The 26910-nt window shown below is 38.0% G+C and overlaps 1 protein-coding gene across 1 annotated transcript in view; it reads left to right on the forward strand.

Annotated features, from left to right (window-relative positions):
* Nucleotides 1–26910, forward strand: part of KCNH8 (potassium voltage-gated channel subfamily H member 8) — a 406714-nt gene that overhangs the window by 321861 nt on the left and 57943 nt on the right. Inside the window, exon 11 of the mRNA XM_027872528.1 lies at nucleotides 11990–12204. Within this exon, the coding sequence (XP_027728329.1) occupies nucleotides 11990–12204 (215 nt within the window). The remainder of the gene's footprint in view (nucleotides 1–11989; nucleotides 12205–26910) is intronic.

A 26910-nucleotide genomic window follows, 5' to 3' on the forward strand; every position in this document is an offset into this window, starting at 1 on the left:
ATTAGGGGAAAAATTAATGTCAGTTAGAACTTTATTACAAATCAATGTTTTCACACAGAAAACAGGGGAGCCCTGCTTCCCTGAACCAGTCTTCAATCACTGAAAGCATTTAAGTTTTCTAATATGAATCATCTAATACCAAAGTTTGATAGGTCACTGTAAATGTCCCAATAGTCATTCTATTCATTAGCTTTCTCTCTATCATTAATTTTTCTGATGTTAACTAAGGTTTGAATCACCTCTGAATGTTTTCTCCAATTATGTTAAGTCTTAAGTTTTTTTTTCCAATATGAGTTCTCTTCTATTAAATAAGGACTGATCTTTCTTTAAAAGGTTTCCCGTATCATCATGTGTATGAGGTTTGTTTTTTTTTTTTCTCCAGGATTCCTGTTGGGAATTTCACAGAAAGAATGATTGCATTCAGAAAGAATTTAGACTATGGCATTTTAAGTTTTCATTCATTATGACTGACTATATCAAAATGCATATAGTAAAAGGCCATGTTATGATCTAATTCTCTTCTATCTTATGCACATATTAGTTAAAATATCCTAAGAACTCATTAGAAAATTAAGATTGGAGAGAGAAAAGAGTTATGCATGTGTGTTCCAGCCTAAAAAAGAATAATGAACACTTGTGGCAGTTATTAAGGAAACTTCATCATAGGCATAATATGATCTCTTGATTTATAATTTTCACAGCAAGTCCATAAGTCGATTTGTGAAAATTGTAGGTTGTAGAATAATCAACCTACTAATTTTCTAAGAAGTATTTTGCCCATCAGTGAAATATGGAGGAGGTTTTATCAAAGGTGACTTTTTAGGTTATTGTCAGAGTAAATGGAATAAAAGTTTTGCGAAGAATTTTGTGTGCCTCTTTCAATAGTACATTTACAAAGTACAATAAAGTACATTTTTGTCTAGACCTATGATTTCGTTGTTTTGAGGAAGTCCCTCTGTAGAAGCCTTCCACTGATCTGGTTTCATAAATCTCTCATAGAATTACTGAAAGGCTAAATGACTTGCCACCAGTATGTGTCAGGGCCAAGACTGGAGCTCAGATTTTCTTGACTCCAAGGCTCTTCTTCTATCCACTAACAGCCCTGTCTTTTAATGAGGTCTCAATAGTTTGCTTTTGCTTGGTTTTAGTCACTTATGATTGGATATTATGCACCCTGTTTTAAAGCCATTGTGATACCAATCACAAATGAGTCAAATGAGATAATATTTGTAAAGCTCTTAGCATAGTATCTAACACATAATAGGTTCTACATAAATGTTAGCTATCATCATCATCATCATCATCATCATCAACATCGTCAGTGTGTTACCATCAAGCTATACTTTTGCATTTACAAAGCTGCCCACTTTCTCTGGGCACCCAATTAACAATTTGTGTAAAAAGCTGTCAAACAGACAATGCTGATAGATGAGTGATGTTAATAAGGAATGGATAAGCAAGCTTTTCATAGGGATGGTTAGCTGAGTCAAAAATCATAGCATGATCTACTAAATTATGTTTTGTTTATCAAAAATAGAACTTTAAAATAATTCATCATACTTATTAATTACTACATTTTTAAAGATAAAATTAGAACAAGGGTTAAAAATATGCAAACTGGATTAATGAAGTTTCTCACCTAAGCTTCCTTAATCATTACTTAGTCCAAGACTATTTTCCCCAGGGTTGAAATGGAATACATACACACATGCAAAATGTAGATTATTTTACTTTAAAATTATATATTCCGAAACCTTTCTGGAATATTCCCAAAGGTCAGTTAGCTTTGGAACTTCCCTGTAGCTTAGTGTCAGAATCTGGTATGGACATCTTTGTTTCTAGTCTTCCAATTTTCTCTTTAACTCCATACTTAGAGCTTATTGATGGAAAGGCCATCCATTGATCTCTTTCTAATTTGCAAACTCACGTCACCTGTTTCTTTCCACCATGACAAAGCAGAGAAGATAAGTATTATGGGCATGCCATTTGTCTGCATGTCAGGAGAATGAATCCCTTGTTTATCTTTTTTTATATTAGGAGATTTTCCTCTACCTGACCACCTCTCCTAAGCTTAGTTCTATGACCTTTGAAGCTAAGGCCCCTAACTGACTCCATAATTCTATTAAGAACCAAGGTTTATTTTCGTATTTCAAGGAATGGTTCCATATTTTTTTTGTTAAATGGTACTCTGTGTTATAAAACCTAGCTTTTATTGAGACAGTGAATCCTTCCTTTTGCATAATAACATTTTAAAAAACAACTTTTAAACAACATACCCACCTTTAATTTTATTATAAACCTAATAAGCCATCAACAAAACAATCTTCCTAAAATATAAAGAAAAATTTAAATTCTACACTTTACAATTTGTTCATATCTTCTTGTCCTTTTGTAATAAAGAGCATGATTTTTCAATAGGTGTTATGCAACATTAAATTTGAGTAACTAGAAAAGTATCAGAATGAAATATGAAAAGATCATTCACAACAGAGCACAATACAGTGCAATTTTGTAAGCTTCCTCATGAATGCCATCTTTTGTGGCACACAATTTACTGGATTTTCCACTTGTTAAATGTATTCTCTGCTTTCTATAGAAAGATTTAATAAATTGCCACACGATTTTGTTTCTAAGTTCTGTGCACCACATTCTGGTTTTCAATGCTTTTAGAAATTTCTACACATTTGCTTCTCTCACTGACAATTGTTTTCATTTTATATTTGTACGCAGATTTTACAAATGCTCTGTATATTTGAATCACTATTTTCTAGTTCCTGGCACAGAGTGGGCACTTAATAAAATGATTATCGATTGATTGATTAATTTCATAGCTTCAAGATTTTGCAATCCAGGAAGTACTACACAGTTTCTCCCTGTTCAGAACACTCTTCTCGTTTGATGAGTACTTGACTTTTGAATGTTTGACTGATTTGTTTTACACTGCTGTCATTTCTCAAAACCATCCCATTACCTTTAGAAGCCTCTCTTCTTACAAGGAAGGGCAGTTAAACAAAACAAACCAACACATTTTGTGTCCAACAGCATCTGCCTGATTCACCACCTTCCTGCTAAAAGATAAATAAGGGAATTTTTCTCTGTTTTTGACATCCTTTGGGTCACCTCCCAGTGCTACTGACAAGTAGGCAGTGCCATAGATAAAGCACTAAACTTGGAGCAGGAAAACCTGAGTTAAAATCCTGCCTTGGACACCCTTACTAGCTATATGACCCTAGACAAATCTCTTTACCTGTTTGTACCTCAATTCCCTCCTCTGGAAAATGAAGAGGTTGTACTTAACGAACTTTAAGATCCCTTCCAGTTCTAAATCTATGATTCTATAGACACAAAGATACAAATAATTTAGCCCCTTTTATGGCTTAATTCCAAATTGTTTTCCATAATAGTTGGAGGAATTCACAACTTCAACAATAATGTACTCATAATCCTGTGTCCTCAAAGCCCCTCCAACACTATTACCATCTTTCATCATCATCACTGTGGCTTTACTTTATATTTTTCTTATTATGGGTGATTAAGAACATTTTTCCCAAAAATAACAATCAACATATGGTTATCTACTTGCTTTTATCTTTCTTCAGAAGACCACTTGTTTATATCCTTTAGCCATTTATCTGTCATGTAAAGTATCTGACTTAATCTTTATGTAGGTAACTATGCCATTTTTCAGAAATAAAAACAAAGGTAGGTCTGATTTTCTTAAATATACTCTTTCATATGATTTATGGGGATAGGGATTAGGCCAGAGGAAAATTCCTTCTTGAGAAAATTCCCTCTACCAAAGCAGGTAAGTACCTTTTCTGCAACTTATAGTCTTAGAGTATCACTTGGGGATACCGAGTGGTTAAGTGACTCCCCCAAGGTCATAACAGCCAGCAGTATATGTCAGAATCAATATTTTATGTGATTAAGAAGCACCTCAAATGTGCCTGATCAATAGTAATTTCTATAGTACATTTCTATAACACTTTAAGGTTTAGAAATCATATTCTTCTCACTCCTTCTAAAGCAGTACATGCAAGCATTATTATCCCCATTTTAAAGATTAGAGAACTTAGGCTCAAAGAGCCTGAAATAACATTCCCAAGTTCTCACATATAAAGTTCTGAACCAGAATTCTCCTTTAATTCTCTTGACTTTCTACAATATACACATAGCACCATCCCCCATATAAATTAATGACTGTGGCTGCTAGTACACGGTAGAAGTATTATTAGCTAACAGATGTCATACCATCTATCTGGCCAAGCCACGGAATGCTCTAGTCTCTTCCAGAAGATGTCACATAACCTGGTTTATTGGAGAAGCCTGTGATGAAATGGTAGACACTGATTGGTGTGCCTTATAAACTTTGATTTTATTTTGAAGTAATGGTGTTTTCCTTATTTGTTATATGATAGTTTCTTTTAAAAAATAAAATGGGTAACTGCTACAAACAAATGTACATGTTACAGATAGCATTTTACTGTCTAATTACAACCAAGCATAAGTTATAGATGGAGAATGGATGGTTCACAGATGCATCATTTTTTACACATTTTACCCAACAGACAATTTCGTAATCAGGAAATGGCAGAGAGTAATAGAATCACACAGAATGTCAGAGCTCAAAGGATTTTTCAAAGATAACTATGGCTGACCTTGCAGTCAGGAGGGCTTGACTTCAAATCCCATCTCAGACATTTACGAGCTGTGTGACACAGGAAAAATGCTTTCTTTCCCTAGCCTTAGTTTATAACAATAGCACCTAGCTCCCAGTGTTGTGAAATTAAACAAGGTCAAATGAAATGATTTATGTGAAATAATGTACGTAAAAATCAGCCATCATTATCTAGTTTACTTCCCTCATTCTACAGGTGAGAAAACTTAGGCTCAGGAAGGCATAGTAAGTCGTCTTATGTCAGATAGCTAGTCAGTGGCAGATTAAATAATTAATCAATCAATTAATTAATTAATACAATCACTTGTATTTCTGACTTGTGGCCCAGTGTTCCTTTTAATGTAAGGGCAAGAGACTATGTTGCTTTTGACTTTTTATCGCTGGCATCTAACACTTCTAGTCTGGCACAAAGTAGGTACTGAATAAATACTCGGTGATTTGATTGATTGATTGATTGACTGATTGAGGGGGAGAATCCACAGTTATACTAACTAGTCACTGTACTCCTAAATTGATCCGTTATGACTAAACTGAATCCAATCACTCTGTCCCCAAAGGAATTACAAATACTAGCTATTTTATTGTGAATGGAGATTCTTATCTTGTTGTAGAAATAGCACAACACCGTACATCTTTGCTAAATGAATTGAGCTAGATAGAAAATGTGAGAATGATCTCAAAAGACAGAACATCTTTATGTACATCTAAAATGAGAAACTGAGGCAGCATCTTTAATAAACATCTACTCATTCTGAGTTTAGAGAGACAGTTTGGTTCTGTCTTGCCACAGGATGATAGACTCATAGATGTAGAGTTAGAAAGGACTGTTGGAGTCATCTGGTGATGTGACAGAGAGAGCTCTGGACCTGGAGTCAGGAAGACAAGTCAAATTCAGCCTCAGACACATATCGGCTGCATGACTCTAGGCAAGTTACTGAATCTCTGTCTCAGTTCCCTCATCTTTAAACTGGGGATAATAATAGCACCTAATTCCCAGGTTTTTTTGAGGATAAAATGAGATATTTGTAAAGCTCCTTGAAAACCATAAAGTACTATATAAACACTAACTGTTGATGTTGTTGTTGATGATGATGATGATGTTAATTATTTTACAATTAAAGGAATAGCCCTATAGAGTTTAAGTGATGGGCCAAAGTTCACAAAGCAGTAAGTGACAGAGTCGAGATACAAACCTCAGTCCTTTGACTCTAAATCCCATGCTCTTTCCATTGGGCTGTACTGCTTCCCATGAGCTATTTCTGCCCTGGTAGAGAACTCATTCATGTATTAAATATACACGGAGGACGTGCCTGCTATCAAAAAGGCAACATAGTTATTGATGAATCAGAGATGCATGATCTTATCTTTCAGAAGCTGACTGTCTGGTGAGAAAACATATCTGATCCTGGAAGTGATAGGTAACCACTAGAGTTTATTGAATAAGGAGAATGGGGAACGGAAGAATGACATGGTCACATTCTAGGAAGATCAATTTGACAGCTAAACAGAGGATGGACTGGAGTGGGAAGAAACCAGAAGCAGGAAGAGCAACTAGCAGGCTGCTGCAATAGTCCAGGTGTGAGATAATGATGGCCTATACCAGGGTGGTAGCAGTATAAGAGAAGTGAAGGAGGTATATACAGAGGCAAAATAAAGAGGACAACAATGGTTGGATATAGGGGATGAAAGTGAGGATTGGAAGATGACGTCTAAGTTGTAAACCCAGGGGACTATAAGCACGGTGGTAACAAAAAAAAAAAAAGAAGAAGTTAGAAAGAACAAAAGGGTTGGGGAGAAAGATAATGAGTTCAGTTTTAGACATGTTGAGTCTAAGATGTCTACAGGACATTCATTTTGAAATGTCCAATGGGCCTTTGGAGATAGGAATCCAGAGATTAGGAGAAAGGTTAGGGCTGGATGAGTAGATTTGAAATCATCAGCATGGAGATTGTAACTGAATCCATTGAAACTGATGAGATCACCAAGTGAAACTATATAGAGGGAGAAGAGAAGAGGACCTAGAACAGAATCCTAGTGGACATTCACCCTTAGCAGGCCTGACCTGTATGATGATCCAGCAAAGGAGTCTCAGAAGGAGCAGTTGGGCAGATAATGTCATGGAAACTTAGACAGAAGAGAGTAGTAAGGAAAAAAGAGGGTGATCTACAGTGTTAAAGGCTAGAGAGAGGTCAAAAAGAATGAGGATAAACACTCATTATATTTGGCAGTTAAGAGATCATTGGTTATTTTGGAGACAGCAACATCAGTTAAATGATGAATTTAAAATCCAGACTATAGAAAGTTAAGAAGATAGTGACAGGAAAGGAAGTGGTGGCTTCAAGTGTAGATGACCTTCTCGAGGAATTTCACCACAAAAAAAAGAGAAGAGAAGAGATATTGGATGATAACTATCGAGAATGGACAGATCCAATGAGGGTTTTTTTAAAGCATGGAAGAGATATGGACATGTTTGAAGGCAAAAGGGACACTGCCAGTAGACAGGGAGATATTAAGTACGAGTGAGAGGGAAGATAATAAAGGGAGCAAGCTGCTAGAGAAGATGGGACTGAATGAGTTCACTTGTGCATGTAGAGGGGCTTGCTTTGGCAAGAAGGTCACCCTATCAGTTCCTTAAGCAGAACCCAGAATGCTAAAATAGCAGAATACCTGTAGTTAGAATACCTGTAGTACTGCAACAAGCAACCAAATCCAAAGTCTTTAAAGACAATGTGACCTTACAATCTCAGAAAACCCTGTGAACAGTGATGGTTTAGTGCTATTATTCTATTCATCAACTGGTAGAATCAAGAATCTAAATCCACTATGCATTTGGAATTAGCACCCTGGTGAGATTCATGAAAGAAAAAGCTAGCCATACTTTATCTGCCGCAAATATTTGTGAGTGTCTTAATCCAAAGTTTCATTGATCTATTTGGCCATGTTATCTTTTTCCTTCAAGCCCTGAAGTAGGAGTTATTTCCTGATAGGTAACAGAAACTTTTCACAGAGTAACAGAAACTCAGAAATGGAAGGGACCTCAGATTGGGAGGTAGGATCATGTGGTGAAAAGAGACCTGGATTTGGATGTAAGGGATCTGGGTTCAAATTCCAGCTCTGCCACCTATTATCTGTGTGACTCAGACAAGCCACTTAACCTCTCTAGGACTCAGTTGCTTCAACTGTCAAAGGAGAGAGTTGAAAAAATGACCTCTAATTTTTCTTCCAGCATAAATCATAGAATTTCAGAGTGGAAAAGACCCTCAACAGCCATCGAATTCAAGCCATACATGAAGAGAAACCCCTCTAGACATACCCAACAAGCTGCTATCTAGTCATTGTTTAAAGATCTCTCATGAGAGGAAACCTGCAATTTTTTTATTCCACTTTTAGACAGCTTTCATGGTGAAGGAATTTTTCCTTATATCAAGTATAAATTTCTGTGCTTGTACCCATTATTCCTATTTCTGCCCTACAGGGCCAAGACAAACAAGTCTAAGCAATTTTCCATGTGGCAATCTTTTCTCATACTTGAAGAGAGCTGTCATACCTCCTTCCATGTACCTGTACACATCCAGAGATCTCTTTACCAGACTAAACATCTCTGAATCTTTCATGAAGCTTCACATGGAAGGAACTTGACATCATTCTGATCATCTTCCTCTAGGCTGTTATTGTTCTGTCATTTTCCAGTCATGTCTGACTCTTCATGGCCCCATTTGGGTCTTCCTGGCAAAGATACTAAAGCGGTTTGTCATTTCCTTTTCCAATTCATTTTACAGATGATGAAACTGAGGCTAACAGGGTTAAGTGAGTTGCCTAGGGTCACAAAGTTTATAAGTGTCTGAGGCCAGATTTGAACTCAGGGAGATGGGTCTTCCTGACTCCAGGTCTAACACTCTATCCATTTCACCATCTAGCTGCCCGGCTGTGTTCGGACAGAGACAGAGTATAGCAGCCCCATCTCCTACTTATTCTTGGAAGCTGTGCTTTTTAAATGCTGCATATTCCATTAGAATTTTAAGGGTGTCATATGACATTGATAACTCCCATTGCACTTTTGGTTCCCTAAGACCTTTGAATCATTTCAAACTACTGTCTCACTATGCTTCCTCCATCTTGTACTTTTTAAATCATTTTTTGAACCCAAGTGTAAGATTTTACTTCTCCCTTATGAAATTTCATCTTAGATTTGACCCAGCATTAAAGGTTGTAAAGAGCTTTTGTGATCCTAATTATCATCCTGGGAGTTATTTATCCCTCCCAGTTATGTGTCATCTGCAAATCAGATAAGGATATTACCTATGCCTTGATCAAAGTCATTGATAAAAGTTTTAGTCCCCATCGGATCAAACACAGACTGGAGCACTCCACTGGTAAACATCTGAGTCATCAAGCCAGTGATTTTGTAGCCCCATCACCTAAAACAGTACCTGGCACATAGAGAGTGTTTAATAAACGCTCTTTGACTGACTGACTAGTCTTTGTGTCTGGTTGTTGTTGTTTTTGTTCAGTCATTTTCAGTTGTGTCTGACACTTCACAACCCCATTTGGGGTTTTCTTGGCAAAAATATTTGAATGGTTTGCCATTTCCTTCTCCAGCTCATTTTACAAATGAGGACCTGAGGCAAATAGGGTTAAGTGATTTGACCAGGATCACACAGCCAGTAACTATCTGAGGTCAGACTCAGGAAGAGGAGTCTTTGTGACTCCAGGCCTGGCACACTATCCACTGTGCCACCTAGCTGCCCTCCTAAATCTATCTAATTGCTCTATCCCCCAGCCCACAATCTTTCAAACTTTTCTACAAGAATGGCATAAAATATGCTGATAATCATTTTGTTCAAAAGCCTAGATAGTCATAGAATTCCCTAATCAGCCCATTTAATAACCCAATCTAAAGATCAAATAAGGTTAGTTTGTTATTACCTGTTTTAAATAAAGCCATGAAGACACATTGTATTTAATACCTTCTCCATTACAATCTTTTTTTGACAAATTCAAGTCCATTTCACTGATCTATATTTTCCAGATTCTATTCTCTTTCTTATTTGGAAAACTAGAATATTTGCCCTTTTCCAGTCCCATTGTATGTCTTCAGTTCCCCACAAATCCTTCCAATGACACTAACGGTGGTTCAGTAATCACATCTGCTTGTACTTTCAGGATGAGCTACTGTAGTTCTCATCATCAGGGGCAGTAAGGTGCTTTCTGAGTTATCCTTACTTATCTTCATTATCAACCCCCTATTAGGCATTCTGTTTATTCTGATATGATGTCAACTCTTTCTGCAACCATAACTACACTACTTAACCTTTACTCTTAAGTCTTCTGTCTTCAAACTGAATGGGAGACACTTTATAACATCATAAGATTTAGGGGTCAAAGGATCATTAATTATCATAAAGTTTAACCTTGATATTTTAGAAATGAAGATACTGGAGCCCGGGGAAGGGGGAGAATGACTGTCCCAAAATTACCTGGTGATAAGGGGCAGAGCTGAGACTAACACCTAGAAGCTTTGACTCCATATCTGATGTCTTTTCCCCTACCCTAGTATGTCTCTGTGTACTGCAAAAATTAATGATTATTGGTGAATAATTTAGTAAAACAGATTCAATATTTATTAGGCATCTAGTATATTCAGAGTAATGTTCTAGGAAGTGTGGACATACTAAGATTAAAACAGATGATGTCTGCCCTCATGATGCTTATAACTTAGTAGGGGGATAGGATATACTTCAATATCAGTACACAAGTCTATATACACATGTATCAATGCAATTAATTAATTAATAAGGATTTATTAAACATTTACTATATGCTAGTAACTAGGGATACAAAATCAAAAGCAAAACAGTGTGTGCCCTCAAGGAGCTTACATTCTCATAGAAAAAAATTATACATTGTGGCCAGGTAAGGGAATATTGGTCTGGAAAATCACAAAGAATGTAAGTAAAACAATAGGGAAATCCATTGACGCACCCTTTCCAGATGAAATGATAGTGTTTATTTATTACAAATCTTACAGCAAGACTGAAAAGTAGGAAATGGTGGCATATATGAGTAACAGAAAGGTAGAAAATGGCCAGGGTGAAGAGGGTGATACATGAACCCAAAGAATTCAGGGCCACAAAGTAAAAAGTAATTAATAAATGAAAGGAATATACTGTATGAGTTCTTGGAAGGAAAGCCCATTACCAATTAGAATTAGAATCCTGGGTGAGTATTAACAATTATAATGCCACACTGCCATCTTACAGTAATGTCATACACTTCTCTGGGAACTCAATGAATTTTACTAGCACTATCTCATTCATCTTTAAGAAGGCCAGATCTTCCAGACAAATGAGATGCGCATGTTGGGAAATGCATAAGTGATTTCAGGACACTTGAAAATCATTTTGAAAATTACCAGTTTAATTCACTAGGCTCAAAAAGATCAATAAAATTCTTAAGCTTAACTGAGAAGCAAGGACCAGTGATCCATACTTTGGTTGCCTTTCAGGGGTTTTTATGCATAGTTTTCCTAGGTTTGTTTGCTTCACTGAATCTTTATACAAATCTTTTCATGCTATTCTGAATTCCCTATGTTGCTAATTTCTTATGGCGTATTTTCTTATGGCATTATATACCTTGGGCCACAATTTATTCAGTTATTCTCTTATTAATTAGCACCCAACATATTTTCAGGTTTTTGTTACCACAAAAGTGCTTCTATGAATATTTTGGAATATACAATTTCTTTTTGTCCTTTACCTCCTTGGGGTACCTGACCATAGAGGCATTTCTGTGTAAAAGCATAAAGACAACTTAGTTTGTGTCATAGTTCCAAATTATTTTCTAGAATCATTGAATCAATTTGAAGCTCCAACATCAGTCTGTTAGCGTGCCTGACTTTCAACAACCTCTCCAACATTGACTATTTCCATCTTTTATTTTCTTTGCCATTTTGAAGGTTTGTGAGATGAAACCTCAGAGGTTTAGTTCACATTTATCATATCATAATTACTTGGAGCTTTTTTTTCAGTTCAGTACATGATGATTTACAATGCTTCTTCTATAAACTCTTTGTTCATATTCTTTGACTGGGTGACTCTTACGACTTCTTAATAAAACCTGTCAGGACCACGGCTAGATCCCTGACCTTTCTGTTTCTCTACGCCGTGTTCTTATGTACCAGGGAGAGAAAACCTTCCTCTTTAATGTTCAGATTGATTCCAGGGAATTGAAGGTTGATGGTTCAAAGTCTGAGTTTTGTCTAAGATTTTTTTTTTATCCCTCTGCCTTTTTTCCCCCTTTCATGTGTTTTAGGGAAAGGCGATTTAATTGGAGCAAACCTCTCAATTAAGGACCAAGTTATTAAAACGAATGCAGATGTGAAGGCACTCACCTACTGTGATCTCCAATGCATTATCCTCAAAGGACTCTTTGAAGTGTTAGACCTTTACCCAGAATATGCTCACAAATTTGTGGAAGATATTCAGCATGATCTCACATACAACCTTCGTGAAGGTCATGAGAGCGATGTAAGTATTTTAATAAATCTACAATTCTCATTAATGTCAGGGACCTGATAAGAGTGCCTGGTTTCATTTAACACCAGAAAGGCAGATGTGGGGGCCCCTCTTCAAATAACCACTAATTACATTGGAGGGAAGGATTTAGTCACTATTTAAGTGATTAAATAATTTGCCAGACACAGTGACTGTCGTTTTTCATTTGCCTTCCACAAAAATATTCTTTTTGGTAATGTCTGTCAATTCCTTTTCTTTCTTCTCTGTTTTTGTGTGATGATATGTGAAAGGACTTGCAGCCTCCCTCTCCCCAAGACATTTAACCAGTGAGATGGGAATGTGTGACTTCTACAAAATTAGAAATACCCATAGCAAATTAAGTTGTTGGTTTCCAACATGTTCTTCATCATGCCAGCTTAAAATGAATGGTTCTCAAAATATGTAAATATGTATGTGTATATTTTTTAAAATGTCCCCTGACTAATAGGAATAGATTGATAGATAGAGATGACAAAGAGATGTAACTGGCAATAATGATAATAATAATAATCATAGCCAGCATTTATAGAATGCATTAAGCTTTACAATTCACTTCTACAACTATTATTTCATTTTATCTTCACAATAACCCTGTGAGGCAGGTGCTATTACTGTTGTCAATTCATCGATGAGGGGATAGAGAGAGGTTAGGTGGCTTGCCTAGGGTCATATAGCTAGTAAATGTCTGAGAAAGAATTATAACTCAGGTCTTCCTGACTCCAAGTCCAGCACTCTATCCACTGTACCACCATCCAGATATAGATATAGATAATAATATGTCATCATAGTGTTCCAACTCCTGACTAGGTAGAAAATGAGTGAAAGGCAAAAAAAAAGAAAGGAGAAAATTTGATGTTGGCATCGAACACATCACAAACACTTAGAAAATTATATGGTTGATGCATGTTTCAGTTTCTATGAGCATCTTAGCTGTCAAAATATGTGCTCCCTTGATTCTTAAGCTGATCACAAACATGATTTCATTAGATGTGTCAGAGAGACAGATGATTTAATAAAAATGATTGTTGAAAGGCATGCCAGAGCAAACATAACATTGTTGAGCAGCCACAAGGTGCAGAAAGAATGATGTGGCCCAGATTGTGTAAAAGCAACTGTGCTTCAGTGACTTTAAGTGACTCTTTGTCTTCCTGAAGCCCAGGACCTTTGTTTTATTACTTAGGATTCTGCCAGTTTTGTTAGTTATTAGAGTTCCACTGCAATGGCAACATCAGGGCATTCGTGGGGTTTTTCCCAGTGAACTTTCATTTTTTGGCCTTGTGCTTTGTACCTCAAATCTACTTTCTGGCAGAAGATGGCACTACCTAAATGTCTGCCTTACAGGTGAGGAGTTGGGCCAATGGTAATTATAGCAGATCCTCCCCATTCTGAGGTTCATGGTTTAGAACATCTGTACTATGCCCTATACCAGTCCCAGAATTTTCTCCATGTGGCAGGTTAATGATTTGTTGTTCTGCTCATATTTTTGGTAGATTATGTAGGCTTCAATTTTCACAGCCACAGATGCCTTTTGTGGCTTCTTCTGTCAAAATGCATTGATGGTTGTTTCTAAAGAACTACAATGGGTCATCAAATCAGCAGATGACTCGATGCTAGGAGGAGAAGCTAGTATTTGAATGATGGAGTAAAGATCTCAAAAAAAATCTCAATAAGCTAAATAGATAAGCTTAGTGAATATGATGAAGTTTAATAGGGAAAAATACAAAATCCCTACATTTTGGTCAAATATGAGATACATGGTGAGACAACAAGTTGATGTGAAAAAAACTGGGGATTTTTATTGGGTACACTCTCAAATAAGTTAACAGGATTCTATGGCAACCAAAATAAGCTAATGCAATCATAGTTTCCATAAAAGAAGCACAGTGCTCAAACAGAAGGATGCCATAATTGCTCTATAACTTGGACAGACTACATCTAGAGTGTCATGATTCAGTTCTGAGAGGCATATTTTAGGAAGGACATTGACAAGGGCAGGGGAACCATATGACGGAGGCAAACCAGAATGATTAAGTGTTTCAGAGATCAAATTAATTAGTACTAGTTGCTGAAAATGAGGGCAATAGTAATAATTACTATTACTATTGTTAGATAGTATTTATGTTTTACTTTAATGTTTGCAAAGCACTTTCTACGTGTTATCTCAACTAATCTTGCCAACAACTCTGTGAAATAGGTGCTATTATTATCCCCATTTTACAGATGAGGAAACTGAGGCTAAAAGAGTGACACCCCAAGATCACACAGCTACCAAGTATCTTAGACAGAATTCAAACTCTGGTCTTCCTCATCAGTAACATGGGGATAATAATAGGGATGGGAGGAACCTGAAAGGTCATCTAGTCCAACCCCCTTATTTTGCAAATGAGGAAAATGAATCCCAGAGCAATCCAAATATAACATAATGTATTTTCCGTATTATAAAAGATTTCTATAGAATTGTCTATACTTAGGATGGAATTTGGCCCATAGGATATGTCCATGAAATAGTGAGATTTCTTTGAAATGGAATTTTCAGTGTTTTGCTAGATATTTTATCGTAGTTTTACTACCAATTCTTCTTCTTCTTCTTTTTTTTTACTTTGATTGGAAAAGCCAAAAAGTTAACAAAACTTCTGTTTAAACTTTGGGAATAGCAGCCCAGCCATTAAATAATGCAATAAAGACTTTGCTCAAGGACAAGTCAACTTGGAAGTGACTTCTAGGTGATAAGAGAATTGTATCTTCTGGAGCAGTGATAAATTATACATCTTTACCCTGGCAGTATCAACACTGAAGCTAATCTAATTCTCATAGGAAAATTAATTATAATGTACAAAATATTTATGTAGGTCAGTGAGAAAGTCTGCTGTCACTGTTTTGGCCTCATGCTAATTGTGCATTTTCTGCACTTGGTAGGTTTATAATATTTGCCTATATTTAGTCTTTCTGGGTGGCCTCAATCACAGAATAGATTAACTTATGTGTTTCTATCTGGGCATATTAGAACAAATTTTCTTCGCCAACTTCTTCCATTAAACTTGATCAAATTGATTTTAGTGCCAACTCATTTGTTTTTTTCTGTTGGTCGACAAAATTAAATTTGCCTGAAAATGAAATTTTAGACTTATGATGAATTATTAAAATGACTGCGCAACACCCAAAAATCTATTTGTAACATACCAAGCTAAAAATACTGATATATTTTCACCTCAGTGCATCAAGAAGGCCATAGGGTACAGTAGAAAGAGTACTGGAGTCAAAGGATCTATGCCCACTCTGACCACCCATGCTTGCCACATACTTGACCTTGAGAGGGTCATTTAGTTTCCCTCAGCCTCAGTTTTCCTCATCTGCAAAATGAGGACAATAATAACACTTGCCTCCCAGAGATGTTGTAAGGATAAAATTCCTGGCCATTTTTTCACTATTGTCTTGTCACCAAACATTCACTCTTCTCCTGTTTCCCTCTTTTCGCAGATCTGGAATAATAATCAAATTGATACTATCATTGTTCCTGAAATTATTCTCAGGGTTCCACCAAAAATCCTTGTAACTTTCTAAACCTTCCTGGTCACCACTCCCCTATATGTACTACCTCTTCCTATTCAAATGTAAGCTACTTGAGGGCAGGGACTTTGTTTTACTTGGATATCTGTCTCTTCATCACTTAGGACAGTGCCTGGCATATAGCAAATGCTTTTTAAGTGCTTTTTTTTTTTTTTATCCATTCATTCATTTTGACTACTCAAAGGAAGTCTTTCCTGTTCTTGGCTGGGCTCCACATCATCATCACAACAATAGATAACACTTATCTAGCACTTTCTGGTTTCCAAAGTACTTTACATGTGTCATTTCCATTAAGCTAGGTGAGACTTCCAGAGAGTTGAGTTCCATGTAGACGAGCATTACCATACATGTTGCTATCTTCCATTTCTGGCAGATTTAGTTTTGTATGTGTAGGAATACTCATAACATTTGTTATTTTGCCACTATGCCTCTCGTTTTTCACCAGCCGAAACATTTAGCACCCCAGGACATACTGGAAAAGGGCATGCAGGCAGCCTAGTGAAATATTTAGGGCTACATGTGTTCATTTTTCCTTTCTCATCTTGCTGAAGGTCAACAAGCATTTATGAAATACTTACTCTGTGCCAGATACTTTGCTAAACTCTGGAGATACAAAGGCAAAAAAACAGTCCCTTGGAGAGTTCCCATTCTACTAAAGGAAATAACATGTTAATATTATAATATAGATGTGTGTCCATGAGTATATGTTCTCCATGTATGTGACTCCTCACTAGTATATATGTGTGTGCATGTATGTCCTTCTCATAACCCAACAAGAATCCCAAAAGAGAAAAGAAGTGTCATGCCTAGTTGTTTGTAGGGACCTTGCTACCTTTCTAGTCTCCTTACCTGTCACTCCCCTCCATGTACTCTATGACCCAATGAAACCAGATTTCCTGCACTCACTTGAAAATGACACCGTCTCCTGACTCCATGCTTTTTTCACTGGATGCCCCTCATACTCTCTTTCCTCAAATCCACCTCTTGGCTTCTCTGGTGTCCTTTGATATTGAGCTCAAATCCCATCTTCTGCAGGGGGTCTTTCCCACCCCCCCCACACTCCCACTTCTGGTGCTTTCCTTATAAGATTATCACCCATTTACACTGTATATCTCTTGGGCTATATGGGGTGTTCAGGGACTAGCACCTCGGCTGTGAGGGCTAGCTGAGCCCTTTTCAGGGCTGTTCATCCACTTTTGGTGTCCACATCTCACCCAACTCTCACCTGTGGCTCCAAGAAGCTGTAGCATGTGCAGCAGCCACAGTCCAGTAAAACTGTCTCAGCAGACAGGCTAGACAGGTTGAGGGTAACCTATGGGCCTCAAACCTGTCAGTGAGTTAGGAGGATGTCTATCCCAAGTATGTGAAGACTTCTCCCAGTGGAATGGGCAGATGAGAACAATTTGTTCCAACAACCACGAAGGCAGCTAAAGTAAGCACTGTGGAGCATTTAGAGCTTGGCCAGACATGGAAGACACCAGAGTCATCCATGGCATCTTGGGCCATTGCCAGTCATCCTGACTTTTGCCTTGCCACTAGACTGTGATGACTCTGGAAGAAAGAGTGAGCCTGATGACTTTACACAACTTTGCTTCACTTAAGTCTAATTCACGTGCAAGTCACAACGTTACCCCATGATGTCACTGGTCTTCTTCAAAAATGAAGGACCAACGTGGCAACTTGATGGTGCACTGGATAAAGCACCAGCCCTGAAGTCAGGAGGACCTGAGTTTAAATCCGGCCTCAGACCAAACACTTGACACTTACTAGCTGTGTGACCCTGGGCAAGTCACTTAACCCCAATTGCCTAAAAAGAAAAAAGAAAAAAAAGAAAATGAAAGACCAACAACAACACCAATAATATTGTATATATCTTACATAGACATGGTTGTCGCATTTTGTCTCCACCATTAGAATGTGAGCTCCTTGATGGACAGGATTGTGAGTTTTTGCCTTCCATTGCATCCCCATTGCTTAGCACAGTACTTGGCACAAAACAAATGCTTAAAAATACTTATTGACTGACCAACCCTGCATGTTTGGCAAATGGTAGGGGATCACAATCCGTTTATGGCTCATAATAATGATAATAATAATAACAATAGCATTTATGTAACACTTTAATGTTTGTAAAGTGCTCTATAAATATTATCTTATTTGATCCTCATAGGTGCTATTATTATCCCTGTTTGACAGATGAGGAAACTGAGGGACACAGAAGTTAGATAATTCACCCAGAATCACACAGTAAGTTTCTGGGGTCAGATTTGAATTCAGGTCTTCCTAACTCCAAGTCCAGTCATCTAGCCACTGCGTGACCTAGCTGCTACCATGTTGGATGTTATTAAATGAAGAGGTTCTGAGGCCGCTCTTCTCCCATGACCTAAAGCAAAGGGATATACCTGCAAAAGAAGAACATTCCATAGCTTCTCACTTTTTTCTATAGATACCAAGTAACATCACTCACACCATCCTGCCCTTTCTCGGTGCCACCACACTGCCTTGGTCTTTTCAGTAGAGATGAAACTTCTTAGCCTGACCTTCAAAGTCATTTACTTTCTTGGCCTATCCTACCTTTCCATATTTTTGTAATATTCATAGAATCATAGCTGTAGAACTTGAAGGGGCCTTAAAGGTCAACAAATTCAATTTCGTTTTACACATTAAGGCACTCAGGCCCAGAGAAACTAAGTGATTTGTCCAAGTTCAAACAGATGTTAAGTAACAAAGCAAGAAATTTAAACCCAGGGCCTCGGACTTCAAATCTAGCTTTTTTTCTATTGCACCACACTATTTTGTCCTCCTGTATATTACCCCCTCCACATTTTCCCACTTCTTTACCTTTGCTACTGATTTTCCCTATGCCAATGAGGCATTTTCCCCATCCATTGAATTCTTAACCATTCGTTCAAACCCAACTCAACAGTAATTGTCTCCATGGAAACTTCTCTTCTTTCTATTACAACCATCATGCCCCGTTATAATGGTTTTCCTCCACCCCCAAACCTCACATAATATTTTATTTTCAGCTCTCCCATGCCCTTATTATATAATAGTCGTGCCATAATTATTTATGCTTGTGACTTATCCACTCCTATAATATAAACTCCATGAGGACAGGGACCCTGTAGTTTTTTTCCTAAATTTTGTTACTCTCCCATGTGTTCTATACACAGTAGACATTTAGCATTTACAGAGTGATTCTAAAAGTCTTAGTGGAGTTTGAAGCTTTAATTTTTAATTGCTTTAATTTAATTTAAGATTTAATTGCTTAAAACCACACTAAGACTTTGGGGACACCCTGTATTAAATTATTATTGTTTTTAAGAAGTTGTGTCTCCAAAGTGGATACTAATACTTAAATTCTAATTTTGTTTCTGAAAACAAGTAAGGATAGTGGTGCTCACAAAGTGTTACGTGGGGAATAGATAAAGACAAAAGTAGCATTTTATGTTTCAATCAAGTACTGATAAAGCACCTACTATGTGCCAAGTGTTGTAGATACAGGTACAAAGAATGAGGCAATACCTCATAGTATTGACAGATAGATGTGGCCAGGTGAAAAGAGGCCTAGACTGATCTGTGCAGGCCATTCATTCTAATGATCTGCATTTAAATTTTCTCATTTGAAAGAAATATTGGCATAATTCTTAGATATTTTCTATCACGAGACTAATTTTCCTTGGAGTTTTGGCCTCATAAGCCATAAAATTATTCTTGGATTAAGTTACATCTCAAAAAAAAAAAAAAGATTTCTGCTTCTGCTTAAGGAGTGATGACAAGATCATTGCATCACCCCAAACACTTTCACGAATTCCTTAAGAGTAGAATTCTATTTTTTTACCTTTGAAGGAGCAGGATGCCTCTATAATGTCACCTCATTATGGCCTCTTTTGAGACATTAAAAAAGGCCTCTCTGCTGATTGCACATTTAATCAGCGTAGCTTTTGTTGTTATTGTTCAGTCATTTAGTTGTGTCCAACTCTACCATCACCCCATGGACTTCCGTCCATGGGGTTTCCTTGGCAGAGGTACTGGAGTGGTTTGCCATTTTCTTCTCCAATGTGCCCCCATTTCACAGATGAGGAACTGAGTCAAATAGAAGTTAAGTGACTTGCCCAGAGTTACACAGCAAGTAAGTATCTGAGGTCAGATTTGAACTTGGGTCTTCCTAACTACAGGCCTGGTGTTCTATCCATTGCACAACCTAGCTGCCCTTTACGGCCTCAGCCTTCCCTTAATATTTCAATCCTATGTGGATCTGAGATTTTTTTTCTATGTGAGTACTCCTTTCATTGGTGCAGATCATGACCCTCTAAAATTTAGAATTGGAGTGGCTGAAAAACTTATCACCTTGCCTCTGACCTGATGATGAACTTTTCAGAACTTGTTGAGGCTGATTTTTAGAAAACAGATATAAAGTCCATTATCAAGTCTTTACTAGAAGATTTTTCCGGCCTGTTGATACCCACCACTATTGGGGTCCCACTGTCATCATCTTTGAGAAGTGAAAACCACCTCCACATCTTGATGAGGCGTTGGAGGGGGACTTCAGTGGAGGACTGCCTTCAAAGAAGTTCTGACTTTCCCCGGAGAAGAATCTTCTTCATGCTGACTTCTGTGGGACTAATTCACAATCCATGTTTGATTTCTTTTTTCTGATACAGAATCTCAGCAGAATGTAGGGTAATCGGAATGGGGGGATGAGAAAGCCATGACATCTTTCCATTATTGATATATAAGAAAAGTGTATAAAAGATCTTATTTTTGACCAGTATGTTTGGAAACAGAAATGGGATGGTCATTCAGCAATGGAAAAGAGACAAACCGAGTGGTGAGATACCCTCAAAATTAAAAGACACTGAGCAAGGCCTCCAGCTTATTGGGTAGATCCTCTAGGGAAGGGTCCTAAGACAACATGGACTATAATCTCACAAGGTGAAAAAACAAGAGTAGACTGTGATCTGAACCGTCACAGGAAGTATCTGCCTGGTTGTATCACACATTCATCCAAGTAGAGATGTATTCCCTTTTGAAGTGGATTCTTGGATTTGCTTTGTTTGGACGAGATCATAGGCTCATAAAGTTGGAAGGGACCTAAAGATCACCTAGGCCAAGCTTCTCTTTTTGTAGATAAGAAACTGAGCCCCCATGAAATTGTTATTTGTCCAAGATCACACAGGTAGAAAGCATCAGAAATGGAATTGGAATCCAGGTCCCTGACTCCAGAATCAGTGCTCTCACTGTACTATGCCACAAATAGTGTTTCAGTTCTGTTTTGTGAGGATAGTTGCTGTCATTCTTTATATTTCTGAGCTTATCTTAGTGCATCTGGGGAAAAAAGATTTATTGTGTTTTTAGTTTTTTTTTCTTTTCGAAATGAATGAATCTCACTTTTCATTGCTTACTGCTCTCTAGACAAAACCCCCTGCCATTATGCATGACACAGTCTATATGTGTCTCTCCTGGTATATCACCTCCTCTCAGTGATAGACAATGCAGGCCAGAGAACAAGGAGGCACTCTGCCCACAAGTGCAAGGAATCACCAGGAAATTCAGCTCCTTCTTACTTGAGCAGTCAGAGGGTTGGGAGATGAACCAGGCTTTTGGAGTGTCAGAAGCCAAGGAATCAGTGAATGCCAGGATTCCCTCAAATTTTCCAGGTTTTTCCCCTTAGATCTTGTACGGTCTTATAGGAGGGGAGGGGTTGAGGATGATCTTACATATAAAAATTCAAAACAGCTCAGCTCTGTTTTAGAAATGTTGCATAAAAAAGAGACAATATAAGATCTCTTGAGTATGCTGTCCCAACATGTGAGGCACAGGGCCTAATATCTTTACACAGGATCATAGATTTCAAGCTGAAAGGAACCTAAGACGTCATCCAGTCCAATTGCCTTTTACAGATGAGGAAACTGAGGCTCAGAAAGCTCACTCAGGTTCACACAGCTACTGTCTGAGAATATGAACCTAGTGTTACCTACCCTCAAACCCATTGCTCGGTCTGCTGACCCATCAATTCACCTAGGTAGAAACATCCTAAATCAATGTCTCTGGACTAAGAATTTCTGACTACAATTTTTCTTGCTATATACAAGACAAGCCCTGTGTATATGGGGGCTGGGAACACCATGTTAAGGATAACTGTCTTCAGATAGCTGGAATAGTGGATTGGGTTGCTGGACTGGGAGTCAGGAAGACCTGAGTTTACATATAGCCTCAGGCTTCATTAACTGTACGACCCTGCCAAATCACATAAGCTCTCTGGACCTCAGTTTCTCCATCTGTAAAAACGAAAGGTTTATATTAGATGACCTATAAAGTCTCTTTCAGCTCCAAATTTTGATTTTTTTTTTCTATGCTTAGAAGAAATGCACCTGATTACAACTGATAGACTTCTGTAGTTTGAGATTGTTTCGTGCATTCAAGGTGATCTGCATATGATTTAACTCTGGACACAAATTTACATAAAAAGAAATATTTTTATTTATTAAAAAGTTCATTAGTAACAACATCAAATGCCACTGGGCTTGCTTAATACAGAAATTGTTTTGAATGCATATTCATAATTATTTACCTATGTACATGTTATTTTTTCCCAATAGACTGGAAACTTCTTAAGGGCAAAGACTGTTTCATTTTTGCTTTTATTATCTCCTGTGCCTCCATAGCTCCTAGAACACAATAAGTGCTTAATAAATGCATTCTGATTGAGTGATTAGTAACTTTTTACATTTTAATTAATTTCAAGGCATGAATAATCTAACCAATTTTTTAGTCACTCTCTCAGTTCCCCTATCAGGTATCTTGGCTTATTCAGTCACATACACTTCTGCCTTTCAATTTAGTATTCAGTCATCATCCATGCTTATTCTCTTTTTCTCCTGCTTTGCTTTATTTCACAAAGGTTTTTCCAGATTTTTTTAATTCCTCATGCTTGTCACCCTTAATGGCATTAGAGCAGTCCATGATGTTAACGTATCACAATTGAATTTAACCATTCCTCTGCTGCTTGACATTTGCTTTTCATCCCTGGTTTTTACCATTACATGCAATGCTGCTATGAAAATTTTTTTAAAAAGATAGCTTTTTCTTAGATAACCCTCTCAGGACACCTCCCCAAAAAGAGAAATCTTAACGAGTAATTGATTTGAAATGTGTTTCCAGTACTCCAGTGTTCAGGCTAAAATAAAATTAGACTCTCACAAAGTGATTTCTTAAAATTGTAGCACAGAATATTGAGTCATTTAAAACCCTCCTCTGACATCTCACATATGCCTGTTTCCAATAGGAGCCTAGATGGAGGTGTGCACATTAGCACACATGATTATCTCAGCACCTAGCAGAGATCGTTGCTTCCCAGAAAACTGTGTATTTCAGGATTCAGATATCACTTCTTGCCATCAGCTTTCACTTGCATCCAGAACTGGTAGATATTTTTGTTTGTCAGTCATGCATTTTTAAATACTCTTCCTCTAACACCAAAAAAAAAAAAAGTGTTCTCTGGAAGAGCTTGTCGTGAAGTGCTTTTCATATCCTACAGAGTTTAGAGCCTTTTAACTGTTTACAACCTAGATTTTTTTTTAAGCAGCTGAAAATCTTCCCCAGAAGATGTTTCTCAGAGAGTTCTTAGGGGGATTGTGAGAGCTACAGGGATAGAGCTGCCTTGTTGCAAAAGAAACTTCATGTGATCCTCTCTGGGTATGATCAGAATTTAATATTAACATCACTACTTGAAAGTTCTTTTGAATTCTTATGCCTATTGCAATTCCAGTTTTTTCAATTAAAGTTTATATCAAAGTACCATTATACTTTCTAGAATTGAATTATATTGGAGATTGCTGACATAGGTTATCATTCTTACAGCATGTGACTTCCTTCTAGTGACTCCAGACACACCATCTACCCGGTTTCTTCTTGGATGCGGTATTCTCTGCCCACCTCCCATTATCCTCTGGGCCTCTGACCAAGAATCCCTCCTGTCATTTCTATTCCTCCTTCCTGTCCCTAGCCACGGATAGGTGAGAAATTTGATCAAGCTTGAAATAGAAAAAAGATGTGCAAGATACTACACTCATTCTCTCCTCAACAGCAAAGGGAAACACAATTTATTTTATGGAGATGCCATATAGGGACGAGGCAGGGAGGCTGATTTAAAGGGTCCGTGAAGGTGTGAGAGAGGAAGCAGCAGGCATTGGGGGATGAAAATGACTTCAAACACCCAGAATTGTTGCTTATAGTGGATTGTCCATAACAAAACATTAAACACTCCACCTTTGCATAGCCCATAATTTCTGCTAATGAGAAAACAAGACTAATCCTGACTGAATGCCTTAAATTGGCTACATTTAGTTTGCTTCCAAAAGAAAATTCTCAGAAGGTGGTACCAAAGCTGTTTACATTAGCATGAAACATTTTGAACCCAGTAGAGAGTACCCAACTGTGTTAAGCTGGCTAGCAGAGGGTTGTGTTTGGACTCCACTGGCTGTTCTCCCAGGCAGCCATATGTCAATCACCTGGCAGGTTGCAGGCCCTGTAAATGAAACAGCAGCAGTTAGGCAGTATCTGGGCCCTTTCAGTTTGTGTTTACAGGCTAACCAGCCAGCGGAAAGGGTTTTTTTTTCCCCTGAGGGGGTGGAGTTCTGGAGGGAGTGGACTGATACATTAGTAGAAGGAAAGATGACCTGCTATTAAATAAACAAAATCCAAAAAAGGGCTTCCCTTTCATCCCTCTTCAGCAGCTTGCATCCTGGAAGGCATAGCAGATGTTCCACATAAAAGGAAAAGTTTCAGATCTGCAAATATATGTTTGTAAGTGTGGAAATATACAGACAGTCCCCAGCTGATGAATACCTGAGTAATAAACAGCCTCTATGCAAAAATGAGAGAGATTGCTTACCATAGAAAGCACCTTTTGGTGCTTTAAGGTTTGCAAAACATTTTCTTATGACAACCCTGTGAGGGAGGTAAGAGAAGCATTATTACCATTTTAGAGACAAGGAAACTGAGACTTGGGTGAAATGACTTTCCCATGGTCACACAGCTACTAAGTATCACAGTGGGGGGGGATTTTTTCTAACGCCAAGTTACAGCTAGGAAAGATTATGTTGACCAGAGACTCTTTTCTCCAGCACAGCTATCAGAACTCTCATCCCTTCTTTCCCGCTGGCCTGGTATTTTTAGCCCAGGGTCTGCAATCACCTCCAGGCCAGGGCTGTGATCACTCAGGACTCCCTTGTTCTCCCCTTCCTCTCCTTGCAGTCATGGAAACTAAACAAAGAATCTTGACCCACGATGACCTGGGCTGCTTCTTTGGAAGAAATTTTTTTACCCCCAACCTGGCTGCCCAAATCGGAGTTTGGGTTGATTTTTTCAAAAATCAATATTACAAGTGGAGATTAAGTTCTACGGGACTATTATACACTATAGTTCGGCATCATTAGACATGAAATGGGTGGTCATGGTTGTTTCTGTTTGGGATTGACTATACCATTTATTAGTTTTGCTTGGTTCTATAGGAAAAATACATTCCAACATTCTAACCACTACAGGAGTGTGGCATTGGGAAAAGACCTCTAAACTTAGAGAAGGTAGATTTTCAAGTCATGATTCTGATCACTACTGGCTTTGGGACTTTGGACAAGTTAGCTCACTAGGGTCAATTTTGGCTTCCTCATCTATAAATAATAATAACACCATTTGTAAAGCAATTTAAGGATTGCACAACTTTTAATAATAGCTAACATGTATACAGCACCTACTGTGTGTCAAACACCATGCAAAGTGTCTTACAATTATTATGTCTTTTGATCATCACAACAACCCTGGGAGATAGAATGCTATTATAATCCCCATTTTACAGATGTGAAAACTGAGATAAACGGAGGCCAAACTTGCCCAGAGTAACACTGTTAGTGTTTGAGGCCAGATTTAAACTCAAGTCTCCCTGCTTCCAGGCCTGGAGCTCTACTGTACAACCTAGCTGCCTCAGCTATCATCATCATCATCATCATCATCATCATTACCAAAAATATGTTTCTAAAATAGCTACTGGGCAGGTAATATTGTTCTTTCACTCATTCACAGTGCCCTCCTGTTTTTACTTTATTTATTGTTATAAATGTAAACTTCTCAAGGGCAGAGAGTGCTTTACTCTTTACTTTGTTTTGCTTCCTATCTCCAGTGCTGACCAGATAGTAGACATAGTAAATGCTTGCTGAATTGAACTGAGTTGGATTAGGTTCTGGGCACTATCTTTCAGTGGCACATCAATGAGCCAGGGACCATGCAATGACAATCAGGATGTGAAGACTTCAATCCAAAGGAGAATGAGTGGAAAGAACTGGAGGGGGTATATCCTGTAGAAGAGAAGACTTGGGGAAGATGTGATAGATGTTTGAATAATGGTCAAGTGGAAGGATTAGATTTGTTCTGTTTGGTCCTAAAGGGCAGAAACAGGAGCAATGGATGGCAGCACATGGGCAAGTGTTGATTTGATGCATTTAGGAAAAGTTCCCCTCCTAAAAATTAGAGCTGCCCAAAAGAAATGTATTGTCTTGGGAGCTAACAAGTTCTCTCCGCAAGCAAGGTCTTCAAGAGGAAGATGCATGTTGTTGGCTATTTCAAAATGGTCCTTCTTTGTCAATATGGCTACCAAGGTCCATTCAAGGCCTGAAATTCTATGATTTAGTGAATTTAGGGAACCACAAGGATTAGTCTGATGTGTTGGTCACTAACTGAGGTTAAATGAGCCTCCTTGACTTAATGGCTGACCTTGTTGAAACATACAGGGTAACCCTCCGAGTTACCTACCTGACTGAACCTTAACATCCCAAGATTTGGGATGTTCCTATCATTGTGCTGCTGGCAAACACAATATCCTTTAAGGTGGTGGCTGCTAACCCTTTGGGAGGATGGAGAGAGGAAGTGTTCTTTCCACTCCTCCAGATCCTTAAAAATGTCTTAGGCAGAAATTAGGGTGGGCGTGAGGTGGAGATCTGATGGTCAAGTTTCTGCATTTGGGGGGAAGCGAGAAGGCAAGAAGGAGGATCCAGTCCAAATACGTGCCTGAAAGGAAAATAGGAAAGAAAGGAGGAGGGACCTGGATTAGTG

Source organism: Vombatus ursinus, unplaced genomic scaffold (genome assembly GCF_900497805.2).
Source record: "Vombatus ursinus unplaced genomic scaffold, bare-nosed wombat genome assembly UNPS02014799.1, whole genome shotgun sequence".
NCBI lineage: Eukaryota > Metazoa > Chordata > Mammalia > Diprotodontia > Vombatidae > Vombatus > Vombatus ursinus.